General features: G+C 42.6%; 1 protein-coding gene and 1 long non-coding RNA gene across 7 annotated transcripts in view; one reads left to right on the top strand and one right to left on the bottom strand.

Moving 5' to 3' along the window:
- The window catches only part of NFE2L2 (NFE2 like bZIP transcription factor 2), a 152,286-nt gene that overhangs the window by 29,977 nt on the left and 98,839 nt on the right, over positions 1–23,470 (bottom strand). The window contains exon 1 of one of the 6 annotated variants that reach the window (XM_080668777.1): positions 2,952–3,584. The exons of 1 other annotated variant lie outside the window; for it this stretch is intronic. In XM_080668777.1, coding sequence (XP_080524903.1) covers positions 2,952–2,996 — 45 coding nt within the window. In that variant the 5' untranslated portion in view covers positions 2,997–3,584. Of the gene's footprint in view, positions 1–1,371; positions 1,510–2,951; positions 3,585–23,470 lie in introns of those variants that run through there. 4 more of the 6 variants (XM_080668781.1, XM_080668778.1, XM_080668779.1 and 1 more) reach the window with 4 other exon arrangements.
- Positions 2,512–23,470, top strand: part of LOC308248640 — a 30,906-nt gene continuing 9,947 nt past the window's right edge. The window contains exons 1-2 of the long non-coding RNA XR_013960631.1: positions 2,512–2,720; positions 10,532–10,601. This is a non-coding gene — a long non-coding RNA (uncharacterized lncRNA). The remainder of the gene's footprint in view (positions 2,721–10,531; positions 10,602–23,470) is intronic.

The raw sequence follows: 23,470 nt of genomic DNA, 5'->3' as shown, positions 1-23,470 counted from the left end.
GTATTTGGCTTCTAACTCTTCCTATTAATCCTAAAGACAGACAGGGTTTTGTTTTCCCCAACACTGTTTATAAAAACCCAAGTTAAAAAGGAGAGATTCCAAAATGGCCCAAGTTATTCTTAATGCAGAAAGACTGATGTGAGTTGTGTACTCATGCCTACATGCTGCTTCCACAGTCTCTCAAGAGATTTTTCACATCGAAAAAGGAAAGTTGTTCTCTGGTTAACATTCATTCAGGAGATGAGAGGCCTGTCCTATTTTTCTTTTAAAATAATCTTATCAGGCTAGTCCAAGATCAGTTTCATCCCTCACACATTTTATCTCTCCAAGACACCCTTGAAATGAGTAAGGGATGGTTCCTTCCACCTATAGGAGATAAAGAATCTAAGATTCTCCTTACCAACTTATTCATCAACACCTCCTCTGCACAGAGGGTGAAAAACATACCCTAATACCACACCATACCTGGAGTTTCTTTGACAAAAAAAGTTCAGAATCCATTTTGACTCTTTGTTCAAATCTTTCCCAACTACAATGATTTAATATGAATCAGTTATAGATATGAAATTCATTCTAAATTTTACTCCATTTTCTTTTTTCATAGTCTTCAAGTATGCTAATTGATGTCTGATTACAAAGGTAGAAAAGGAGTTATCAAACATAACTAGAAAATTCACATTTAAATGAGAAAGTATATAACCTTTATGCACTTCTGTATATAGAATGTTAAATTACTCAGAAAAGAGAAAAAAATGTAAAAATGGAGAGTTCTAGGCCTCAACTCCTGAATTTAGGAAAACGGAAGTCCATTAGCATCATATATCCTTTTGTCATATAGATTACTGTATACATGGCCATACAGATTACTCTTGAAAGCAGTTAAATCTGAAAGCAAACTTCTTCATACCAGTGAGAACCAGAGGAATACAATCACAATCATTACTGGGGGAAAGTTCAAGACAAACGGTTTTAAAGGGAAAAAAAACACAAAAGCACAATACATTGTCAGTAAATTAAAACCTCACTCTAGGTCTTCAGATCAGTCTAAAACATTAGGTATTTACTGTACTTAATAAGTTACACATTTCCTTGAACCAAATTACAAAAAAAAATTACAAAAAAAGGAAATATAAACATCTACTCCTTTAAAAGTCCCAACAAAGTATGACCAGAAACTTATTTTCACGTTTTTAGCAATTTACAGAACTTCATAGCAAAGCACTATGAAACACAGGTGTCCCATCCTCGTTTCTTATAAAAGCAGCAGCATGCTAAGAAACTGAGGCAAATTCTCAAACATTTAAGGAAAACCATATAAGATACGAAAGCCTAAAAGCAACAGAAATTCTAATCTACACTCGCAACTCTTACCCTTGACAGCACAAAACAGAGTATCCTGCCTTACACATTTTGGAATTGCAATTCTGAAACTCTAAATCCAAAGACAAAGCCGCCCTGGGGAAAAAATAACAATTGCGCAACAGATCAACAGCTCCAACTTGTCCCTTGGCTCCGGCGAGGCAAGGTTTGCACGCTATAAAGCAGGAAAGGGCCAACCGAGGGCCGCCCTGACAGCCAACCGGCCACTGTCACGAAGGCCAAGGCCACGCACGCGGGGTGCGCCACCAGGAGGCACCGTGGGAGGATGGAGAAGCTAGGGGCGCGGCTGACTCCAACCTCAGAGTCCCTGCCCCGCCTTTTCCTCCCCGCCTTGGGACCTGACCAGGGGTCTTCCAGTTGAAACTTTCCCACTGTGCGAGGCCCGGTTTAGTAGCCGCACGTCGGGGCATAGTAACGCACTGGGCATTTGGGGACCTCCTCTGCCCCGCACCTGGGGCTGGGTTTTCTGGCCAAGCTGCCTAAGAGAACGACCTCATGGATGGACAAAGGAGCTCTCTGGGCGGCCTGTAACGGAGTGAAATGTTTCCGTTCTCTCTAATGGCCTTCAGGCTAATAGCTCCTGCTACAGTTTTGATAGTTAACTAGAGGGTTCTGCTTGAGGAACCCCTTTATCAGTAGAAGAGGTGGGGAAATACATACAAAGACCTCCAGAACCAGACTCAGATTAATTAGCAGGGGTCTACCAGGAACACAGGGATTTGGAAAAGTGCTCTTACTAGGGCACCTTTGGATGCCTACCTGTATACGCCCCCTCCCCCCTACACACCCTTTTGCCTCGCCCCTCCTCCCTTCTCTTGACAGTAAACGATGCCTGAATGGATTTGAGAATTATTTCGCCCAGTTCTAGGCCTTCTCGAGCAATAAACCTTTCTTCATTCCAAACTATGATGTACTGAATATTGGCCTTTCTTTTTAAACCTCGGGCACATGAATCCTGTATCTGTAACAGACCCCGCGGGGTGAGGAAACTACGCTGCAGCTGGTGCAATCGTGGAGCCGGGGACAGCGGTGGCAGAGAAGTGGCTCGAGTCCAGCCGGAGGAGACCTCAGCTCCCCCAAGAGCGGCCCCGTGACTAGGCACATTTTTGCCGGCTCCCAGGCGGGGGAGCCGCACAGCCCCGGAAGTGTCGGGCCGGGCCGGGCCGGGCTGCGCCGGCTCAGACTGCCAGCGTCCGCCCCTCCTGCCCTGCAGCCTCTGGGCCCGCTCAAACTTGGGGGGCCAGCTGGGGCTCCGCAGCCAGAGACGCCCCACTCGCTCCACACATGCGGCCATAGCCCCAAACTCTCACCCAGTCGCCATTTGGGGCGGCGGGCACCTGGTGAGTGGATCACCCGGGCGCGTCCCCAGCCCCCTCGCGGCCCCTTGGGTGCCCGCTCTCCCACCCCACCGCGGCACTAAGGCAGCGGCTCCAGTGTGCGGCCGCGGCAGTCCCGGCTCCAGCCACAGACGGGAGGAGAAGCCGGAGGCTGCTATTCCTCCGGGACCGCGGCTCCCTCGCGCCCCCGCCCCCATCCTGGTGCTACAGTGGGGCCAAGGGCTGGGGCAGCACCTGCTGGGACTGCAGTCCCGGCGGCGGCAGCTCCAAGTCCATCATGCTGAGCTGGGGACCGTGCTTGAGGCTCCCCGACGGCGGTCCTGTGCGGGTTGCCCAGGCGCGGCGCGGACCAGGCGGCACTGACGGCGGCGGCTCCTGCGGGCTCCCAGGCACTCGCTTCTTCGCGACCAGGCCCTAATCGCCGGCCGGGCTCCAGCCCCGCCACGCCTCCCGCCCCCCGAGGGCGGGGCAAGAGCCCGGGCCTTTCCTTCCCCGACTGGCCGCACGGGTAGAGCTTCCGAAAATCCCCCACCCCCGCCCCGGCTGACGCAAGAAGCTCGCCGTCCGGGGGCGGAAGAGGGCCTCGGGCCGGGGGCCGGGGCCGGGGCCGGGGCCGGGGGCCGGGTGGGCGGCTGCGGTGCCGGAGGAGGGTTGCATGAGCTACCAGGTCCCTGCGCTCCGTGTGCCCTTCCCGCAAATAAAGCTAACACTCTCCGCCCGAGAGATTGGGAGTTGTTTGCCGAAGGTCTCTCGGGGTCAGACGCTTCGAAACAGTTTAAACAGTTGGAACAAACGCGGCGGGGGACCCGGCTAAGGCGCTGGTATCGCAGCTGCGCCTCCCTGATTTGGAGTTGCAGAACCTTGCCCGCTTTATCTCACCTCACCCACGGAGAGTGGCGCCAGCCGGGGGCGGGGGCTAACGCCTTGGCCCCGGCTGCGCGCACCGCGAACTGCCCTCTTGCCCTCTGTCCGCTCCGGGGCTGGGGCTATGGGACTTGCCCAGGGGAAGTGTGGACCGCGCGGGGATCTCGTGCTCCCAGTCACCCTGAACGCCCTCCACTTACTCCCACGCGCTTACAGTCTGGCAAGGCTCAGGACGCCAAGGGCAAAGAAGTCTCTTTTGGTCGGAGAGTAGTCAGTACTGCCCACCAAGACCTTTCTTTTCCCACCAAAGCTCACACACTCTACCACAGATGGCGTCCTTGAACACTGCAGTACTTCAACATGCCATCGTCTTTATAGGTTTCTTTTCACGTACTAAGGATATAATTTTAAAAGTGGAATTTTAAAAAAGTTATAAAATAGTTTGTGTAGTATAGAAGGGATCCGTTCTGTAAAAACATGTGCCTAGGAAAAAAGTTGGAAGTTGTTCACCAAATATTAATAGTTGTAGGATCATGAATGATTTTTATTTTTCTGTCACTTTAAGTATGTTTTCAATCAATGATGAATATACATTACATTTTACATGAAAAACAATTACTTAAAAATGAATCATTGCCCACAAAACTTAAAGTTCTTGAAAACAGGAATGTTGTGACATCTTAAAGATTTAAAAAAGAATAAATTGGTTTTGTTTTCTCTTCTGTATTAATAGTATAACTTTAACAAGCCTGCTTTTCAGTTTCTAGCTTCTTGATATTATGCAAAACCAGGTGAAGTAGTGCCAGCGGTGGTGGTTCTATTTCATTCAAAAAACCTCTCTCTTACACACACACACACACACACACACACACACACACACACACACACACCCCTGACTATAGCAGGTCAATACTCAACTTACTTTCTCTAGGTTGCATAATTTGAACATTCCCAGGATTTATCAGTAAACTTATATGTTCAAATATTCCTTGAGATAAGTGAAGCCTAAATTAATTGCTTGTAATTGAAGCAAGGTTCTTCAACTTGAATTAAACCCTTTCAGATGTTATGGGAAAAGCCTGTAAAATGATCTGCACACTGAAAAAGAAGCCTTAGAAGAAATTATTTACAATGAACCTGACATGAAACTTGGAGAAACAAAATAACATTTCTGACTCAAAGAAGGGCAAAGAGTATATTGTTTAACAATTTGAGTTACTTATTAAAACTACTACATCCCAGAAGGTAGACAATGAACCCAAGAGGTAGGAGATACCAAAGTTATATATGACATGGCTGCTGCCCTCAAAGAGTTTATAAAGTATTTGGTATTTCCTTGTTAACCAACAAATTTCCATTGAGTTTAGACTGAATGAAATTACTTTTACAAAACTGCAATTCCTGGGAGTATATTATTTCAGCCACCTGTAGAGTATTTTCAAAGGGAGTAGAACAATATCAGAAGAGTCTGAACATGTTTAAGAAAAATAAACACTAGGAAAGCTATTTGGCATTCAATGGTGGTTCAGCACACAAACAAATAGAGAACCCTGGTCTCAGACAGCTCATGTCAAGCAGATTTCCAGTCTTGGCAAACACTGAAATGCGATTGTCTTCACGTAAGACCTTAGGCCTTGCTCTCTACACTTACATATTGTGCTGTGTGGGCACAGCTACTAGACATTAAGACGCTCCAGAGGAACAGAAAACATAATGCTGGTTTTCTCTCCTGTCCTGGTGCCAGGGATTCCTTTTTATTGCCAGGATCTCCTACCTACTATTTATTCCACCCCCCTCATTGGTTTCACATTCTACTAACCCTTCTACATTTCCATCCATGTCTGAATTCTTTGCTGTCTTTGGAAACACAACCCTCCATATATGATTGAAATTGTCAGAATTATAATATTTGCTCTAGAGTTGAAATAAGCATTATCAAATAAGCCTTCTGAGCACACAGAGTTTGGATAATGGTAATGCAATGACCCATTTATTTCACCTTCTTCTCTGTGATCTAAGCTGCCAAGTTTGCAAGGCCCAAGGAAGTACCTATGTTTCAAAACCTTTCATCACATTGAGGTTTCTTTCCTCTTCTTTTCACTTTCCCTTGATTATATTCCGCGTTTGAGCTAGAAAATATCCAGATTCTTTTGGGATTATGGTTTAAGTTCTAAATTTAACCATTGGAGTTACTAGTTCACAGTTGGAGTATATCTGGCAGCTAGTTTTTAAAGATGACGCCTAAAAAATCACTACCCCCACGCCTAATATTATGTAGTTTTCTGACATTGAATCAAGGGTGGCCCTATGACTTGCTTTAAATTGTGGATGGAGGCTGGAAGTGACATGATGTCAGGTCTCCACCTTAAAAAAAATCCGACTGCTTTTAATTTTACTCTCTTAGAAGTCAAGTAAGAAGTTTAAACTTTTCATGGGAAGAGAGGCCATGGGGAAAAGTCCTGGGGGATGAGATTCCAAGTGGAGAGAGAAATTATGTGAACAAAATCACAGACATGTGAGTGAAGAAACCATCTTGGCCCTTCCAGCTCACCTAGTCATGCCCCAGGGGATTCCAGCCCCAGCTGCTATCTGACTGCACTATACAGTATATGACGACTCCATCAAGACCAGCAGAAGCCTGCCTGGCTGAGCCCCATCAGAATAAAGAATTGTGAGGGATTATAATAAACTGTTTTTAGCCACTACATTTTGGTGTGGCTAACCAAAACAGCATATATTGATTATCAATATATTGAATATCAAGGGTATGTTTTCTCCTGGCTGCTTTTTGTTTGTTAACCATCATTGTGAGCACATATAGGCACGTACCTTCCAATTTAATAGAGTCTCAAACCCTCAGAAGCAAACTGACCTCCCTGTGAATAAGGACGTTATCTTCCCTATAATATATGCTTGTTGCTACATACAAAGGAACACTTTGTCACAGCATGCACCAGTATCATACCATTAAGTAAGTGATGGTGAGATATTCTCCTTATCAAACACACTTAAGGAATTCAGGCATTTCATCAATTAAGTAGGTGGAGGTTACAGAGATTCTGGACCTGACATGACCTTATTTATACCAGTTATGTAAGATACCTTCTGAATATCTGCTGAGGGAATTTGAACTTCAGGAACAGCATGCCCAGTGGATAAACTGAACTCCAGTACAGTGGTGTTCAAAATAATTAGTGTATTAATTTCAAAACACACCCATAACCTTGGTTCCTTGGTGTGCATACCTCACTATGCAAACTACTGATACAAAGAGCTGTAAATCTCCAAAGCCAGTTTTAACTTGTAGTTTCATGCTCATAATACAAACAGTGCTCTTTAGAAACTGCAGTGCAATGCATAAAGAGAAAAATCCAGAAGTTTAAAGGAGTGCTTTTGAATTATATGTGGTGATGCCTATATAAATATACATGCACAGAAAAAAAAAAAGACTGAAATATATGCTTAAAATGTTAACCATAATTAACCCTCACTGGTGGGCTTAGAACTCGGCCCTTGAACCAAAGGGTTCCAGGTTTGATTCCCTGTCAAGGGCACATATCTGGATACCTGGGTTGCAGGTTCCATCCCTGACCCCTGTCATCAGGGTGGGGGTGGGGGGCGGGGAAAAGGGTGGGTGGGGGGGAATGTGTGGGAGGCAACCAATGGATGTGTTTCTCTCACATCTATGTTTCTCTCTCTTTCCTCCCTCCCTTCCATTCTCTCTAAAAATCAATGGGAAAAATACCCCAGGTGAGGATTAACAATGACAACAAAAAAATGTTAACCATAATTATTCTGATTGGTGATGATTTCATTTTTCTCATTTTGCCTATCTGCATTTTCCTAAATAAACATATATTACTTTTATAATAAGAAGCAAAAAATGTGGGTAGGAGGGGTTATAGGAGGAATATTGGCTTTCCCCCAAGCTACTGGGTCCACTTCATTTTCAAATTAAATTTTAATTACATGCTTTGCAAATCTTTCGGTATCTACTAGAGTGGAGCCTGGAGAATTTGACCACATCTTTAAATGTGGTTTAAGGGTCTAAAAATCCTTTGCCCTTTCAATCTACTTCTATATTTGCAAAGTTTCGCTCAGCAGAATAGGACAAAGATGGAATTTTGTGAGTACACTGAGTAGAGCACAAAAACTACAGCTTTGGAGTGATATGCAAAGTTGCCCATACATAACACCGTTGTATGGGGAAAATAAACAGAGTACAGAAAAATACTTATGCCTAGAGCTATGTCAGCAAGGCCAGTTACCAATTTTTAATAATGGGCATCAAATATCAGATAATTTTCACTTTCCTCTTTGTACTTTTCTGCACTGTTCAAATTTTTACAGTAAGCATTTTTAGAATTAGGGTAAAAATCAGTTAAATTCTTTTCATTTTGATAAACAAAAAGCAAGATGCACTGATGGACAAACAGAGCATCCCCATGGACAGGCCTTGCAGACAAAGCCTTTAACATGCTTGGAGGCTGGAATGTGAAAAAAGGGAAGTAAGTTTTGCCAAGATAGTTATCTTCTGGCATTTACTATACCATGGACTCTTATTTTGGCTTTTGAGGAATATTATAATTAAAATAACCATTCAAGGTCTTCTTGCTCAAAGATGGCAAGTAGGTTTTACTTTGCCAACTCCAGTTGATTTTGGCTTCCCACAATGCTTTGCTGAGAAGAATTCAGAAGCAGCTTCCTAATTTGGTAGAAAATTTTCAGTGATTGATTAATAATGTCTGCCGTAGGCACAGAATGACAGGAGTGGTGGCATACATCAGGTGTTTTCCCTCCCTGATTTAGTGCAACATTTGAAGAAACTGAGGGGTGAAGTGGTTACCAATGATCACAGAACTAACTATTGGCAGAGCCGGGAGTAGAATAATACTTCCTGACTCCTGATATTATGTTCTTCCCATTCAACAAATTGACTTGGACTTTGGAAGGCAAATCTAGTACTGGGCCAGACCTAAAGGGCCAGGTGACATTTTATTTACATGTCAGCACCTTATTTTTGGAGGAGATTAATAACCCAATTTATTAATGATAATAATTCTATATCATGTATTTGATCCCCACAAATCATGGAGATGTGATTAGGCCCAGCATTATAAATCAGAAGGCTACAAAACAGTTGAGTTGCTCAATGCTTAAGAATATGATTACCTAAAACTGGCTGATTCTAAAACTCAGGCTCAGTCTACTCTAGCTTAGGTCTCTGTAGAGTCCCTTGTCTATGCAGTATTTACTGAGAGTACTCACGGCAAAGCTCCCTGAAGATTACATTTTTCCACATTCTGTTTAATTAATTCCCCATGGACAGAATGATAAAGTAGTTTTCACTAGATAGATAACTTGCAAACAAACATGAGAACAGAATTCTACATTTAAGAACCTCAAAGTGAAGAGCAGGGAGAGACTAAATGGATTGTTTGCAACTTCAGTCTCTCTACCTAATGGCAGGGCCTTTATCTTTCTATTTTAATGATGAGGTCTAAGAACAAGGTATAAAATGTACCAACAAGACTATAAGCTATTGTAACCTTCTAATAATTCTAGTAATTCTAATAATTCTTCTAATAATTAAAGTCCTCTGGCTGTATGTTTCTAAAAGACCTAAGACACTAGTAACTTGAATGCTAGTTTAGGGCTCTCTCTTCTTGTAAGATTCAGGTATCTGTTCATCACATTTTCTTTCTCCTGATGGAAGATAAAATATTTCAGTCATTGGGGTTCATAAACTGTCAAAAGTTGGTGATGGTGTAAATGTATTAATTCACCTGCCTTTTTAAAATTGAGTTTGGACTGTGGGCCATGTACTTTATATGGATTATTTCATTTAATCTTCTCAGAAAGCCAATGACATCAGTATATTATTACCCCTTTAGAAATGAGAAAACTGAAGCTTGGAGAGGCTAGCTAATTTTATCTATGGTCAAGCAGTGAGTAAGTAAGCTCAGCAGGTCACTTTGGCTCTAAAGTTCTTAAGCATGAAGATTTGCTGTCTCCCATGGATGTTTTTAAAAAATGGCAAGGGTGAATTAGGGATTCAGGTAGCAATGTTTTGTCAAAAATTATCCATGCAATTTATTCACTTAAAAAACAGCAGTTAATGAGGGGTACCATGCTGGGGGAAGACCAAGGTGAATCTACTCTCAAGGTCCTTATGGTCCAGTAATACAAAATCACAATAGCCCATATCCAAGAAGTGGCGAACGCCACAGATGAAGCAGGCACTTGATCTACCCAATCTAATGACAGAGGGTCAGAGCTGTCTCTTTATTTTTGTGAAAAATGACACAATGTGTGTTTCTTTTTCAAAATAGCCTTATTGAAGTTTGACATAGAATAAATGACACATATTTAAAGTACACAATTTGATAAGTTTTGATATATATATTTGTGAAGACATTAATGCAATCCAGGTAATGAACATTTCCATCACTCCCCAAAATTTGCTTGTGCCTCTTTTTTTTTTTTTAATCTTTATTCCAGGATATGTTTTATTGATTTTCAGAGAAAGAGAAAGAGAGAAACATTTATTGGTTGCCTCCTGTACTCACCCTGACCAGGAATTGAACCTGCAACCTTTTGGTATACAGGATGACACTCCAACTGAGCCACCCAGCCAGGTCTGCTTGTGCCTAATTTTAATTCTGCGTCTCCCTGTCCGCCATTTCATCCCCAGGCAACCATTGATCTACATTCTGTAACTATGAATTAATTTGCATGTTCTAGAATATTATAAATGGAATCATGTTATGTATTCTCTTTTAAAAATAATCTGGCTTCTTTCACTCTGCATAATTGAGATTCATATATTGGCTTGCATGAATTAATACTTGATTCCACTTTATCGTTGAGTAGTGTTCATGATGTGGATATACCACAATTTATTTATCCATTCACATGTTGATAGGCATTGTGTTGTTTCCATTTTTTAGATCTTACAAATAAAGCTTCTGAACATTCATGGACAAGCTTTTGTACTGATATACATTTCATTTCTCTTGGGTAAGTACCTAGGAGAATGACTGGGTCTTATGGTAGGAGTATGTTTAACTTTATATGAATCTGCTAGACCTATTCCTAGTTGTTATACCTTTTACATTTCTACCACAATCTATCAGAGTTCCAGTTCTTCCATATCCTTGCCAAGACTACTTGGAATAGTCATTCTAAAACGCACACACACACACACACACACACACACACACACACACACACACCACTGTGGTTTTAATTTGCATTTAATTTCCATTCTCCTAATGACTAAAGATGTTGACTATTGTTTCATGGCACAGCGATTTTAATGTATAATGTAATGTTTTCTATATGTTGACTGAGAGGAAGGGATACAACCCTACAATATACTTCATTGTTAAAATCTATGCTTTTAGATAATCAAAACCATGCTGTTAGATATGGTAAGAAAATGTCATTAACTATTAATTTAAAAGATAAAAATTCCAGAAAATATAAAATATGTACCTTCATGCATATTTGAGTTCTAAAAAAAAGAAACTACAACATACTACTTTCAACTGGTGCCTCAGAATATCTCTCACACATCATGCTTTGATGGACCCACTTGTGTTTCCTGAACTGCTTTGAGAAGCAACAACTATTACCATTTTTTTCCTTGATTCCTTTTCCTTTGAAACCCTTATTACCTTAAACAATTTTAATGAACTTAGTTAAAATAATCTATTAACTACCTTGACAAGGTCACTACAGTTTGTTTTTTTTAAAGGCTGTAAACACTGGATAGATATTTTGAGACAATAGTGATTTATAAGACAGAGAAAGTTTTTATTGTACACTATACACTATAGCCTTCTCCATAAAGGAACATTATGGAGGCATTTCTTGCTAAAGTTTGCCTATTCTAGTCTCTTGAGGAAGTAAATACTGCATTATCAGCAATATGTCCTTTCAATTTCAATTGTGCACTTCAGGAAAAAAGGTCACTTAATCTCCATATAGTCAATTCAATAAAAAAATCATTGTGTGTACTGTGTGTAGTGGCCTATGTGAGACTTGAGTTTATTGAGCAACAACTATATATGAGGTTTTACTTCCAATCACTTTATATGTATCTCTACTAATCCTCACAACAACCATTTTACAGGTGATAAAGCTGAGTTCAATCTGATACAGTAAATTGGCCAAGGTCACCCAGTCCCATGATTCAGTAACTTGTCAGAGTTCATGTGAAATCCTAGGTTTAACTCATGCCATAACCTTTGCTCTACTAACTGGGCCAAGCTAGGTCCCAAGATACTACCCAATGCTTTGTGAATAATTAAATAATGTCCTTTTTTTATCACATGACACACAGTTACTAACATTCGGTGGCACATCAAAAAATACATATTTTTTGCCGATCTGACCAAAAAATAGGTATAATTTTGATTCATTTACACCGGATGGCTATTGTTGTGTTGGCTGTTGTCATTTTTATTTGATAATCTAAGAGAAAAGAGGTCAGTGCCCCTGACCAAATAGTTAGGTATTACATGTTTTAAAAATTCTTGTGGAGTACCAGTATGCCTCTTGCTGCACACCAGTTGAAAATTGCTGATCTATATAATAATTTTTGCCATGGACCTTATTTAAATGAATGGCAATCTTTGAAGAGTGAAGCAATATAAATTGTGCCATAATTTCCATGTTGAAATTCAATTTAAGATGTCTATATATTTGTTTTTCATTCTTGATTGCTATTGATCTAAATATGTAAATACATTACAAATAAATGATAATGGTTCCTAGAAATCTGTATCTGATTGCTAGTAGCTCATGGGTAAATTTGAAGAATATCACTCTAAGAAATATGATTCAGACTTTATAATATGATTCCATGGTCCATGGTCTTCAAAGCTAATTGCCAATCAGTGCCAAATTTGATAATGGAACTTTACCCAAATTATCCCTCTTATTACAGATCACTTTCATGAATGAAATAATGTATACCCTGCTCTGAGTGAGTTATATACATTGATCATTGACCACAGAGTAAATGTCTTACTTCTTGGAAGCCTTAAGTAGAAGAGTGTGTGTGTTAGAAGGAAATTTGCACCAACATGGCTATAAGAAAAAAAAAATCAGGTACCTCTTAAAAGAACATAATCCTATCTAATAAAAGAGTAATATGCAAATTAACAGTCACTCCATCACAAAGATGGCGGTGCCCATAGCCACAAGATGGCAGCACCCAGTCCTCTCAGCCCCGCCAGAGTTCTCCAGTTCTGGGGGGCGGCCACTGAGAGCAGGCAGTGTGAGTGGCCTGGCGGAATGTTTGCTTTGTTGCCTGGCAATGAGGCAAACGTTCCACCCCAGCTGCGGAGCAACATGGTGTGGGAGGGGGGATCGCTTGCGTCATTGCCCTGGCGATGAGGCAAGTGTTCTGCACCCGGCCGTGGATGGGCCTCTGGGCTGCAGAGAGTCTCTGGGCAGTGGGCGTGGAGCGGCCAGGCCCCACAGAGAGCTACTGGCACTCGGATTCGTGCGCAGGGCTACTAGTAGTAGTATAAAAATATTACAGTGTCTTTAAAGATATAATAGCCTTGATATGCATATTAAAAAACTGTAGAGCAAAGCAGTTCAAATGAACAAAAGATAAGGTCATTAAGAGTTTGAAGATAAAAAGGTAAAGGAATATCATGGAAAAACCCCCAAGTAACCTTGTTTATACTTTGATCATTTTAATGCAGAGTATTCTAATGAACAAAACTAACACGTAGTATTATTCCATGGTTTTCATGAACTGGCAGTAAGGTGTTCAGAAATACATTGTGCTGACAGTTATAGAGTGCTTTTCGCCTGGAAATTCTCTGTGAAGCAGCCAAGGATTTGACAGTCAAATGATAATCATGTATTCTTAAAGTATTATTACACATTACAATTTCTCTAGCTTACATTTTGATAAGTCCTTCTGTGTTCCACAGTAGGGAGAATATAGATCCTCTGAAATGATCATCCAAAATCAAAAAATTACTATGCGAAAAGCACTGAAGTAACAAGAGACCACTGCCAATCCATAAATATAAACTCTTTAGTTCTTTTAATAAATGCTTGATATTTGGCATAATGAAAACAAGCACTGGTCTGAACTTGAGAGACCTAGAGATTCTAAATAAGTAAATAAATAAATAGGTTGGCTTAGACTTAAGTTCCTTAAGGCCCAGGAGTCCTTATCTTATTGCTTTTTACTTTACATAATATGTGGAGACACTCAATAAATATTTATTAAATGAATGAATAATTGTATCAGTAGACTTCTTGATTTCTAAGATTTCTTCCAAAATTAGCACTGCTTTTATAAGATGACAGGAAAGTGAGTACATTGTATAAACACTGTTTTGTTGTATTGTATCAGGGCTCATATTAAAAATATCAGTTGCTAGTTTGTTTAGAGACCATGGTGTTTATGGTGAAATGAGAGGCACAGGTGAGGTCCCTGGTCCAGCGATCAGGGCCACGGGAGGTTGGCTGGAGGGGAGGGGCTGTGGGAGGTTGGCCAGCCGTGGGAGGTTGGCTGTGGGAGCTCACTGACCACCAGGGGACAGCTTCTGTGTTGAGCATCTGCCCCCTGGTGGTCAGTGCCCATCATAGCGACTGGTTGACAGGTCGTTCGGTCATTCAGTCGCTTAGGCTTTTATATGTATAGATAGGGAAGCTGTATATGTTATTTTCTAAATGTTTTTTTAAAAATATATTTTATTGATTTTTTACAGAGAGGAAGAGAGAGGGATAGAGAGTTAGAAACATTGATAAGAGAGAAACATCAATCAGCTGCCTCCTGCACACCTCCTACTGGGGATGTGCCCACAACCAAGGTACATGCCCTTGACTGGAATCGAACCTGGGACCTTTCAGTCCACAGGCCCGATGCTCTATCCACTGAGCCAAACCGGTTAGGGCTAAATGTTTTTTATTAATAGATTTATAACATTCATTTTCTACTCATCAAGGAATTATTCTGAGTCAAAGGAACATGATCTTGAGGGGGGTCTTTGTAATATGAGGTTTGCTTTATTGCACTAGTAGAATGTCAGGCACCAGTCAGAAAATATTTTTATAATTTAAAATAATGGCAGTGGAAAATAAGGAATAATTCTTAGTGTTCTTTGTAACATTTTATGTTTGTAATTTAGAAGCCCTTGCTGGCTGAATTCTGTGGTATTACTGCTAAGAATTTGCTGAAATGTTAATGTCTTAATTTCAAATCCACGTAATATTTAGTACATTAGAGCTAATGACCTCTGCCATTCCCTTTTACATTGTGACTTAATTCAGAATTATTTTCCAACTCCACTTTTACATACACCCAAAGTCACACAGGATTGTGTGTGCTATGTAAGCCCATTGGCTCACTGAAAGCCTGCAGAAGGGGATCAATATTTATTTCAGCTGCTTACCTTTGATCTAAGCCAGTGATTTTCAAATAGTGTGCCATGGGACACTGGTGTGCCACAAGAATTTTAAAAATATGCAGTATCTGACTATTCAAGGGCATTGACCTCTTTTCCCTTTGATTGTAAAAAAAAATTACAACAGCCATCACAATAACTGTCCAATGTGAATGAATAAAAATTATACCTATTTTTTTTGTCAGATCTGCAAAAAGTATATTTTTTGGTGTGCCGCAGATTTTTAGTAATTAGTTTATGTGTGTCATAAGATGAAAAAAGTTGAAAATCATTGGTCTAAACAAATTTGGCATTGCTGCAACAAGGTATCTTCAGGGACTCAGAAAATAGTTCTTTCCTTGCCTAATACATAATTTTTTAAAAAGTCTCCTATTAGATGGAGAGCATTATGCTAAGTGAAATAAGCAAGGCAGAGAAAGATAAATATCACATGATCTCATTCATTTGTGGAATATAATGAACAACATAAACTGATGAACAAAAATAGATCCAGAGACAGAGAAACATCAATCAGAACGTCAAACCTCAGGGAAGGTAGGGGGTAAGGGGGAGAGATCAACCAAAGGACTTATATGCATGCGTATAAGCCTAATCAATGGACACAGACAACAGGGTGGGTGGGGGCATGAATGGGAGGTGAGGGGTAATGGGGGAATAAGGACACTTATGTAATACCTTAATCAATAAAGAAATTTTAAAAAAAAGTCTCCTATTGTTTATAAAGTTAGCAGGAAAGCAGACATCCTGATCACAAGGGCTGATGATTATGGACTTCCTGTCTGAAGACAGAATCAGTAACCAGTCATGTTTAGCTAAGAACAGCTCAGTGGAACAGCACCAATAGGAATTCCGCGCCCCCCCCCCCCCCCCCGCCGCTCCGCATGTAATTATTCCTTTTCTTCTTCTCATAAAAACCCCTTACTTCACCCTGTAATTGAGACTATTTATCTTTCTACCTAAATCTGTATATCCCAAATTGCAATTCTTTGATTTCAAATAAATGCTTTGCCTCAAAATGGATTCTTGTGGGGTTTTTTTTAGGTTGATAATAAGAAATACTATATATTTGCTCTTTGTCATATTTCTGATACTGAGCTCCTAAAACCCTTGGAATTTCTTAAGTTAGGAGAGCAGGGAAAGTGTCTTTTGTTATCTTAATGGGAAAGCACCCCAGGATTGGGGGCTGGTTGCCAGGGGAGCCAACTGTGTGATTAGAAGGTTGGAGCTTTCAGTCCCATTCCCCAACCTTCTGGGAGGGGAGAGGAACTAAGGATTGAGTTCAATCAACAGTGGCCAATGATTTAATCAATTATACCCCTGTAATGAGGCCTCTATAAAACACAAAAGGAGAGGGTTCAGAGAACTTCTGGTTGGTGGACAGGTGGAGATTCCAGCAGAGTGATGTATCTGAAGAGGGCATGGAAGCTTCGAGATCTTTCACAATACTTCGCCTTATACATCTCTTCTATCTGGCCATGCCCCAGGTTATATCCTTTATAATAAACTGGTGATCTAGTAAGTAACATGTTTTTCTGAGTTCTATGACCCACTCTAGCAAATTAATTAAACCCAAAGAGGGGGTTGTTGGAACTTCTGATCTATTAAAGCACAGGTGACAATCTGGACTTATGACTGGCATCTGAAGTGGAGGGTGGACAGTCTTGTAGGACTAAACCCTTAACCTGTGGAATCTGACACTATCTCAGGTAGATGTCTGAATTGAGTTGAACTGTAGGCCATCCAGTTGTGGGTAAACAATTGGAATTGGTACCATAACCCTTTAATTGTTTCTTCATTCCTATTGACCATTTTTCTATTGTGTTGTCAAATTTTATCTTATTTCAAGTAGTGCTTTGTATGTATGCATTATGTATGTGATATTAATAATTTGTAATACTAGTTGAAAATACTTTTTCTCAGTTTGCCGTTTTTCATTTATTTTTAAAAAATAAAATTTACATTCAATATTATTTTATATTAGAGGCCCGGTGCACGAAATTCGTGCACGGGGGGTGGGGGGGTATCCCTCAGCCCAGCCTGCACCCTCTCCAATCTGGGACCCCTTGAGGGATGTCCAACTGCCCGTTTAGGCCCAATCCTGGGATTGGGCCTAAACGGGCAGTCGGACATCCCTCTCACAATCTAGGACTGCTGGCTCCCAGCTGCTCGCCTGCCTGCCTTCCTGATTGCCCCTAACTGCTTCTGCCTGCCAGCCTGATCACCCCCTAACCACTCCCCTGCCAGACTGATTGATGTCTAACTGCTCCCCTGCCAGCCTGTTTGCCCCTAACTGCCCTTCCCTGCATGCCTGGTCACCCCTAACTTCCCTCCCCTGCAGGCCTGGTACCTTCCAGCTGCTCTCCCCTACAGGCATGGGTCCCCCCTAACTGCCCTTCCCTGCAGTCCCGGTCACCCCCAACTTTCCTCCTCTGCTGGCCTGGTCACCCCTAACTGCCCTCCCCTGCAGGCTTGATCACCCCCAACTGCCCTCCCTTGCAGGCCTGGTCCCTCCCAACTGCCCTCCTCTGCTGGCCATCTTGAGTCCACATGGGGGCAGCCATCTTTGACCACATGGGGGTAGCAATCTTGTGTGTTGGAGTGATGGTCAATCTGCATATTACTCTTTTATTAGATAGGATAGAGGCCTGGTGCACAGGTGGGGGCCAGCTGGTTTGCCCTGAAGGGTGTCCCGGATCAGGGTGGGGGTTCCCTTGGGGCATGGGGCAGCCTGGGCGAGGGGCCTGTGGTGGTTTGCAGGCCAGCCTCACCCCCCGGTGACCCAAATGGAGGCCCTGATATCTGGGATTTATTTATCTTCTACAATTGAAACTTTGTAGCCTGGAGCGGAGCCAAGCCTTCTGCTCGCTCCGTGGTGGCAGCCATTTCTGTTGGGATTTATTTATCTTCTATAATTGAAACTTTGTATCCTTAAGTGAAGGCCAAGGCAGGCCAGGGCTTCAGAAGCTTGGCTTCCTCCATTGCCAGGGGCAACCCTAGCCTCCTGCTCTTTCCAGCTCCGTGGCTGCCGCCATTTTTGTTGGGATTTATTTATCTTCTATAATTGAAACTTTGTAGCCTGGAGTGCAGGCCTGGAATGGCCAGGGTGTGCAGAAAGCTTGGCTTCCTCCATCGCCAGGGAAACCCAAGCCTCCCTCCTTCTCTCTCCGGCTGCAGCCATCTTGGTAGGAGTTAATTTGCATACTTGTTCCTGATTGGCTGTTGGGCGTGGCTGGTGGGTGTAGCAGAGTGATGGTTAATTTGCATATTACTCTTTTATTAGATAGGATTAATTTCAAGCCATTTTTTTTGCTTTAACTATGGTGATTTTTTTGCCACACAGCATTAATTTCTTTTTTAACATAATTGAGTCTATCAATTTTTAAATGGCTTCCAGTTTGAATCCTCATCAAGTAAAATGCTGGCTTTTATCATAATGTATACATATTTTATCATGTTAAATAAGTACTCACCTGCCCTGGCTGGGTGGCTCAGTTGGTTGGGTCCAAGGTTATGGGTTCAATTCCCGGTCAGGGCACATACAAAATTCAATCAATGAATGCACAAATGAGTGGAACTACAAATCAATGTCTTTTTTTTTCTCTCTCTCTCTCTCTTTCTATAAAATCAATTAAAATTTTTTATTTTAAAAAACACACTCATCTATTCTTATTTTGTGTGCTTTTTATAAGACTGTGAATCTATAAGCATTTCAATAAATACCAACCACAATAAAACTATTCTTCTGACCTATCTGTCCTCCCAAACTCCAGTCTCTTGCTGATGTCTCCCATTGGTGGAACTAGCCAGGAGACAGGAGAAGGAAGTGCCCAAAGGTCAGCTTCCAGAGCACAGAGCAGGAGAGAGAAGGATAGAAACTAGGTCTGGAAGAGCAGAAATGGTATATCCAATGCAGAAGCCAATAACAGATAACAAGGCAGCCTCTCCATTAGTTGAAAACAAAAAGATTACTATAGGTGGCAAAAGCAATTTTCTTGAAGTTAATAGCATCACTTTTGTGTATAAAAAATGTGGGGTCTCCGTTTTAGGCCTTTTTACATTTTAGAAAGCTGTTCATACTAACCCTTTCTACATCTAATGTTAATAGGCCCACGGATTGCATTTCCTGGTCAGGACTGAGCTTTTGAATGTAGATTCCCCCCCATATCTAGTACCTTATTTTAAAAAAACTCGCCACTCCTTCCTTAGACCTAAAAATAATGTTCTAGTATGATGAGTATTAGACGGGTCAGTTGTCAGCACCGGAACCAGACACTGTATCTTCGGGAAAGAATCCAGCAGAACCTGCCCTTGTTGCTGACACCTTGGCCAGCCTCCATGGGTGTCCTGTTCAGGCCTACCTCAGATGCCTCACACCTCAGCAGGCCTGGCTTGGAGGACAGCGATTTCACGTGACTGTACCACACGATGCCCTCTTGGATGGGCTGGTTCTTCCCTTCTGCCAAACATGTGGAAACTGTTCCAAAGTCCACAGCAAACCTGGCCTTCTGCAGGCTGTATACTCTGGGAGACATTGCAGGTCATGGGGTTGCCAGACAAAATAGAGGACACCCAGTTAAATTTGAATTTCAGAGAAGCAATGAATAATTTTTAGTATAATTACTTCACAGACATTGCAAAGGACATACTTACATCAAAAATTTATTCATTGTTTATATGAAGTTCAAATTCAACTGTTCATCCCATATTTTTCTTTGATAAATCTGGCAACCCTCATCAAAGAGCTGTTCCCAAAATGATTCTCCGCTTCCCACTTCCTCCTCCAATTTCAAAACCCCTCCACTGGAATTAGGTTCACTAAAGTGATAACACAACCTAGAAGGGGTGTTAAGATTTACTTTTGAGGCCTCTGCTTCTGACTTTAACTCCCATTAGCAGTGATTAATTTATCTGACCAGTAACTTGGTTCGGACACTAAGAAGGACATTTCCGTGGTAGTTGAGAACAAAGGTGGATCATGAAAATGTTCAATTCCAACAGGGGTGTGGAGGGGGAGGATGGGTGAAGCTTAAAGGAATGCATGCAGGAAAGGGAATGTTGAAAAGCACTTGTACCATACCATGTGACAGTTTTGCCTGACTGGGATCTTGGCATTATTCCCTCCTCCATTCTCCCTTTTCCTCCCTTCTTTATTCAACCCATACTTATCCCCAGGTGCAGGGCATGAGCTAGAGGCTGGGTCTCCGCAGAACAGAAAGCAGGAGGCCTGGTGGAGGAAACAACTGCCAAGCAACCAAGGGCTGGGGGCAAAATAGACCAGGAGGAGAAATAAAACCAAGAAATATTTTAAAATTAGGCACTTGACATTTAAGAAAAAAAGTCCAAAGTTAGCCAAGAATGACTGCTTATTGCCGGATTCAAAACCTCTGAATGACAAAACTTCTGAAGGAGGAAGTGATGGGCGCACGGGGCACCCTGCTGACTCTTCTTTCTGCCTGAGTACTTCTCCATTCCATCCTCTGAGCAGCAAAGGGAGCAGAGACAGACAGCAGCAGCCCTCTCCGCGAAGGCTCTGAACCACACAGCCGTGGCTGACACCGTGGCCCTGTCTCAACGAAGTGAATAAACCAGATCACAGACTGATTTTCTGAGACTGACTCCATCTAACCAGCTTTCCCTGATGCTGTGGCACAAGAGGCAAAGAGTGCAGTCAGTCAGGAGGCAGACAAAGCTTTACCTCACATGGTGCTTCCAGGTGGCCTCCAATTCATGCTTGGAGACTGACCGTTCAGGGGAGCCAGCCTTGATTAAGCTGTGAGATGTGAATGTGTTTGCGGCTATTTCCTCACCGAGGGTTTTGAGCTGTACCGAGCATTCTTGAGGCCCTGCTGCAAGGCCCTGCCCAAGTCCAGCCTGTGAAGAAAAAGAGAAGGCTCCAATCAAGTAGAGTGGCCAACTCATCTTGGTTTGTCCAGGACTTTCCCAGTTTCAGCACCTAAAGTCCACACCCCAGGACACCCATAATCCCAGGTAAACTGGGGCGATTGGTGAACCATAATCAATGATGTCAAGTCTTGGGTACCTGAATGTCAGTTTCCTCAGCTGTATAATGCATGAATTGGCCAACACAGTTTCTCATGTAACTGCCCCATCTAACAGTTTGTGATTTACCCTCATACTCCCAAACAAACTTAACTAGATCTAAGTCATGAGTTCAATCTGATGATAAACTAATCATTGGTGTGTTAACAGGAAAGGTTGATAGGGTTTGCAGAGAAATTTTAACAGTGGCTCTGGGAGGAAGGCATATACCTGAACAGTGCGAGTTCAGCTGTGAAGATGGGGTGTGAGGCTCTGTGCCATCCTGAGAGGAAGATATTTTGGGCAGGTGGGTGTGGAGGCAGCCAGTCTGAGAGAGCTGGGTTGGTGGGCTGGTTTCAGCTGCATAGCAGGAATAGTAGCCACAGGCAGGGCTGTCTTGTCTGATTTGAGCCAACTTTCACACTAAGATGTAAATCAAGTCTGGTAGTTGAAATCAGAGACTGAAGAAGAAGGGAAGTAGTCTACTGATGGTACTATTTATTTATTTTTAAATTTAAGTTCTTTATTGTTTAATGTATTACATAAGTCTCCTTTTTCCCCCATTGACCTCTCTCCGGCCGCCCCTAACCCCTGGCACATGTCCTTCCCCCACCCCCCTCTCTGTGTCCATTGGTTATGCTCATATGCATGCATACAAGTCCTTTGGTTGATCTCTTACTCCCTCACCCCCTGCCTTCTCTCATAGGTTGGACAGTTTATTTGATGCTTCTATGACTTTGGTTCTATTTTTGTTCATCAGTTTATGTTTTTCATTATATTCCACAAATGAGTGAGACCATGTGATATTTATCTTTCACTGACTGGCTTATTTCACTTAGCATAATGCTCTCCAGTTCCATCCATGCTGTTGCAAATAGTAAGAATTTCTTCTTTTTTATAGCAGCATAGTATTCCATTGTGTAGATGTACCACAGTTTTCTAATCCACTCATCTGCTGATGGGCACTTAGGCTGTTTCCAAATCTTAGCTATTGTAAATTGTGCTGATATGAACATAGGGGTATATATATCCTCTCTGATTGGTGTTTCTGTTTTCTTGGGATATATTCCTAGAAGTGGGATTACTGGGTCAAATGGGAGTTCCATTTTTAACGTTTTGAGGAAACTCCATACTGTTCTCCACAGTGGCTGCACCAGTCTGCATTCCCACCAGCAGTGCACAAGGGTTCCTTTTTCTCCACATCCTCACCAGCACTTGTCATTTGTTGATTTGTTGATGATAGCCATTCTGACAGGTGTGAGATGGTACCTCACTGTTGTTTCGATTTGCATCTCTCAGATGATTAGTGACTTTGAGCATGTTTTCATATGTCCCTTGGCCTTCTGTATGTTCTCTTTTGAAAGGTGTCTATTTAGGTCCTTTGCCCATTTTTTTGATTGGATAGTTTATCTTCCTTTTGTTAAGTTGTAGGTGTTCCCTATAAATTTTGGAGATTAAACCATCCATCATAAAACTACTAGACTTAATAAATGAATTCGGCAATGTAGCAGGATACAAAATTAACACCCAGAAATCTATGGCTTTTTTATATACCAACTAGAGGCCCGGTGCACAAAATTGATGCACGGGGCTGTGTCTCTCAGCCCAGCCTGCACCTTCTCCAATCTGGGACCCCTTGAGGGATGTCTGCCCAATCCAGGTAGGATAGGGCCTAAATGGGCAGTCGGACATCCCTCTCACAATCCAGGACTGCTGGCTCCTAACTGCTTGCCTGCCTGCCTTCCTGATTGCCTCTAACCACTTCTGCCTGCCAGCCTGATCACCCCCTAACCACTCCCCTGCCAGCCTGTTTGCCCCAACTGCCCTCCCCTGCAGGCCTGGTCACCCCTAACTGCCCTCCCCTGCAGGCCTGGTCACCCCTAACTGACCTCCTCTGTAGGCCTGGTCACCCCTAACTGCCCTCTCCTGCAGACCTGGTCCCCCCCGCCCCCCAACTGCTCACCCTGCAGGCCTGGTCTGCCCTCCCTTGCAGGCCTGGTCCCTCCCAACTGCCCTGCCCTGCTGGCCTGATCGCCCACAACTGCCCTCCCTTGCAGACCTGGTCCCGCCCAACTGCCCTCCCCTGCTGGCCATCTTGTGGCAGCCATCTTGTGTCCACATGGGGCAGTCATCTTTGACCACATGGGGGCAGCCATCTTGTGTGTTGGAGTGATGATCAATTTGCATATTATACTTTTATTAGATAGGATTAGATAGGATAGAAGCCTGGTGCATGGCTGGGGGCCGGCTGGTTTGCCCTGAAGGGTGTCCCAGGTCAGGGTGGGGGTTCCCTTGGGGTGTGGGGTGGCCTGGGCGAGGGGCCTGTGGTGGTTTGCAGGCCGGCCATGCCCCCCCGGCAACCCAAGCAGAGGCCTTGGTATCTGGGATTTATTTATCTTCTATAATTGA

This window comes from Plecotus auritus (genome assembly GCF_963455305.1).
Source record: "Plecotus auritus genome assembly, chromosome: 5".
Classification (NCBI taxonomy): domain Eukaryota; kingdom Metazoa; phylum Chordata; class Mammalia; order Chiroptera; family Vespertilionidae; genus Plecotus; species Plecotus auritus.
Note: the sequence above shows the minus strand (reverse complement) of the source record. Positions and strands in the feature narration are given on the sequence as shown.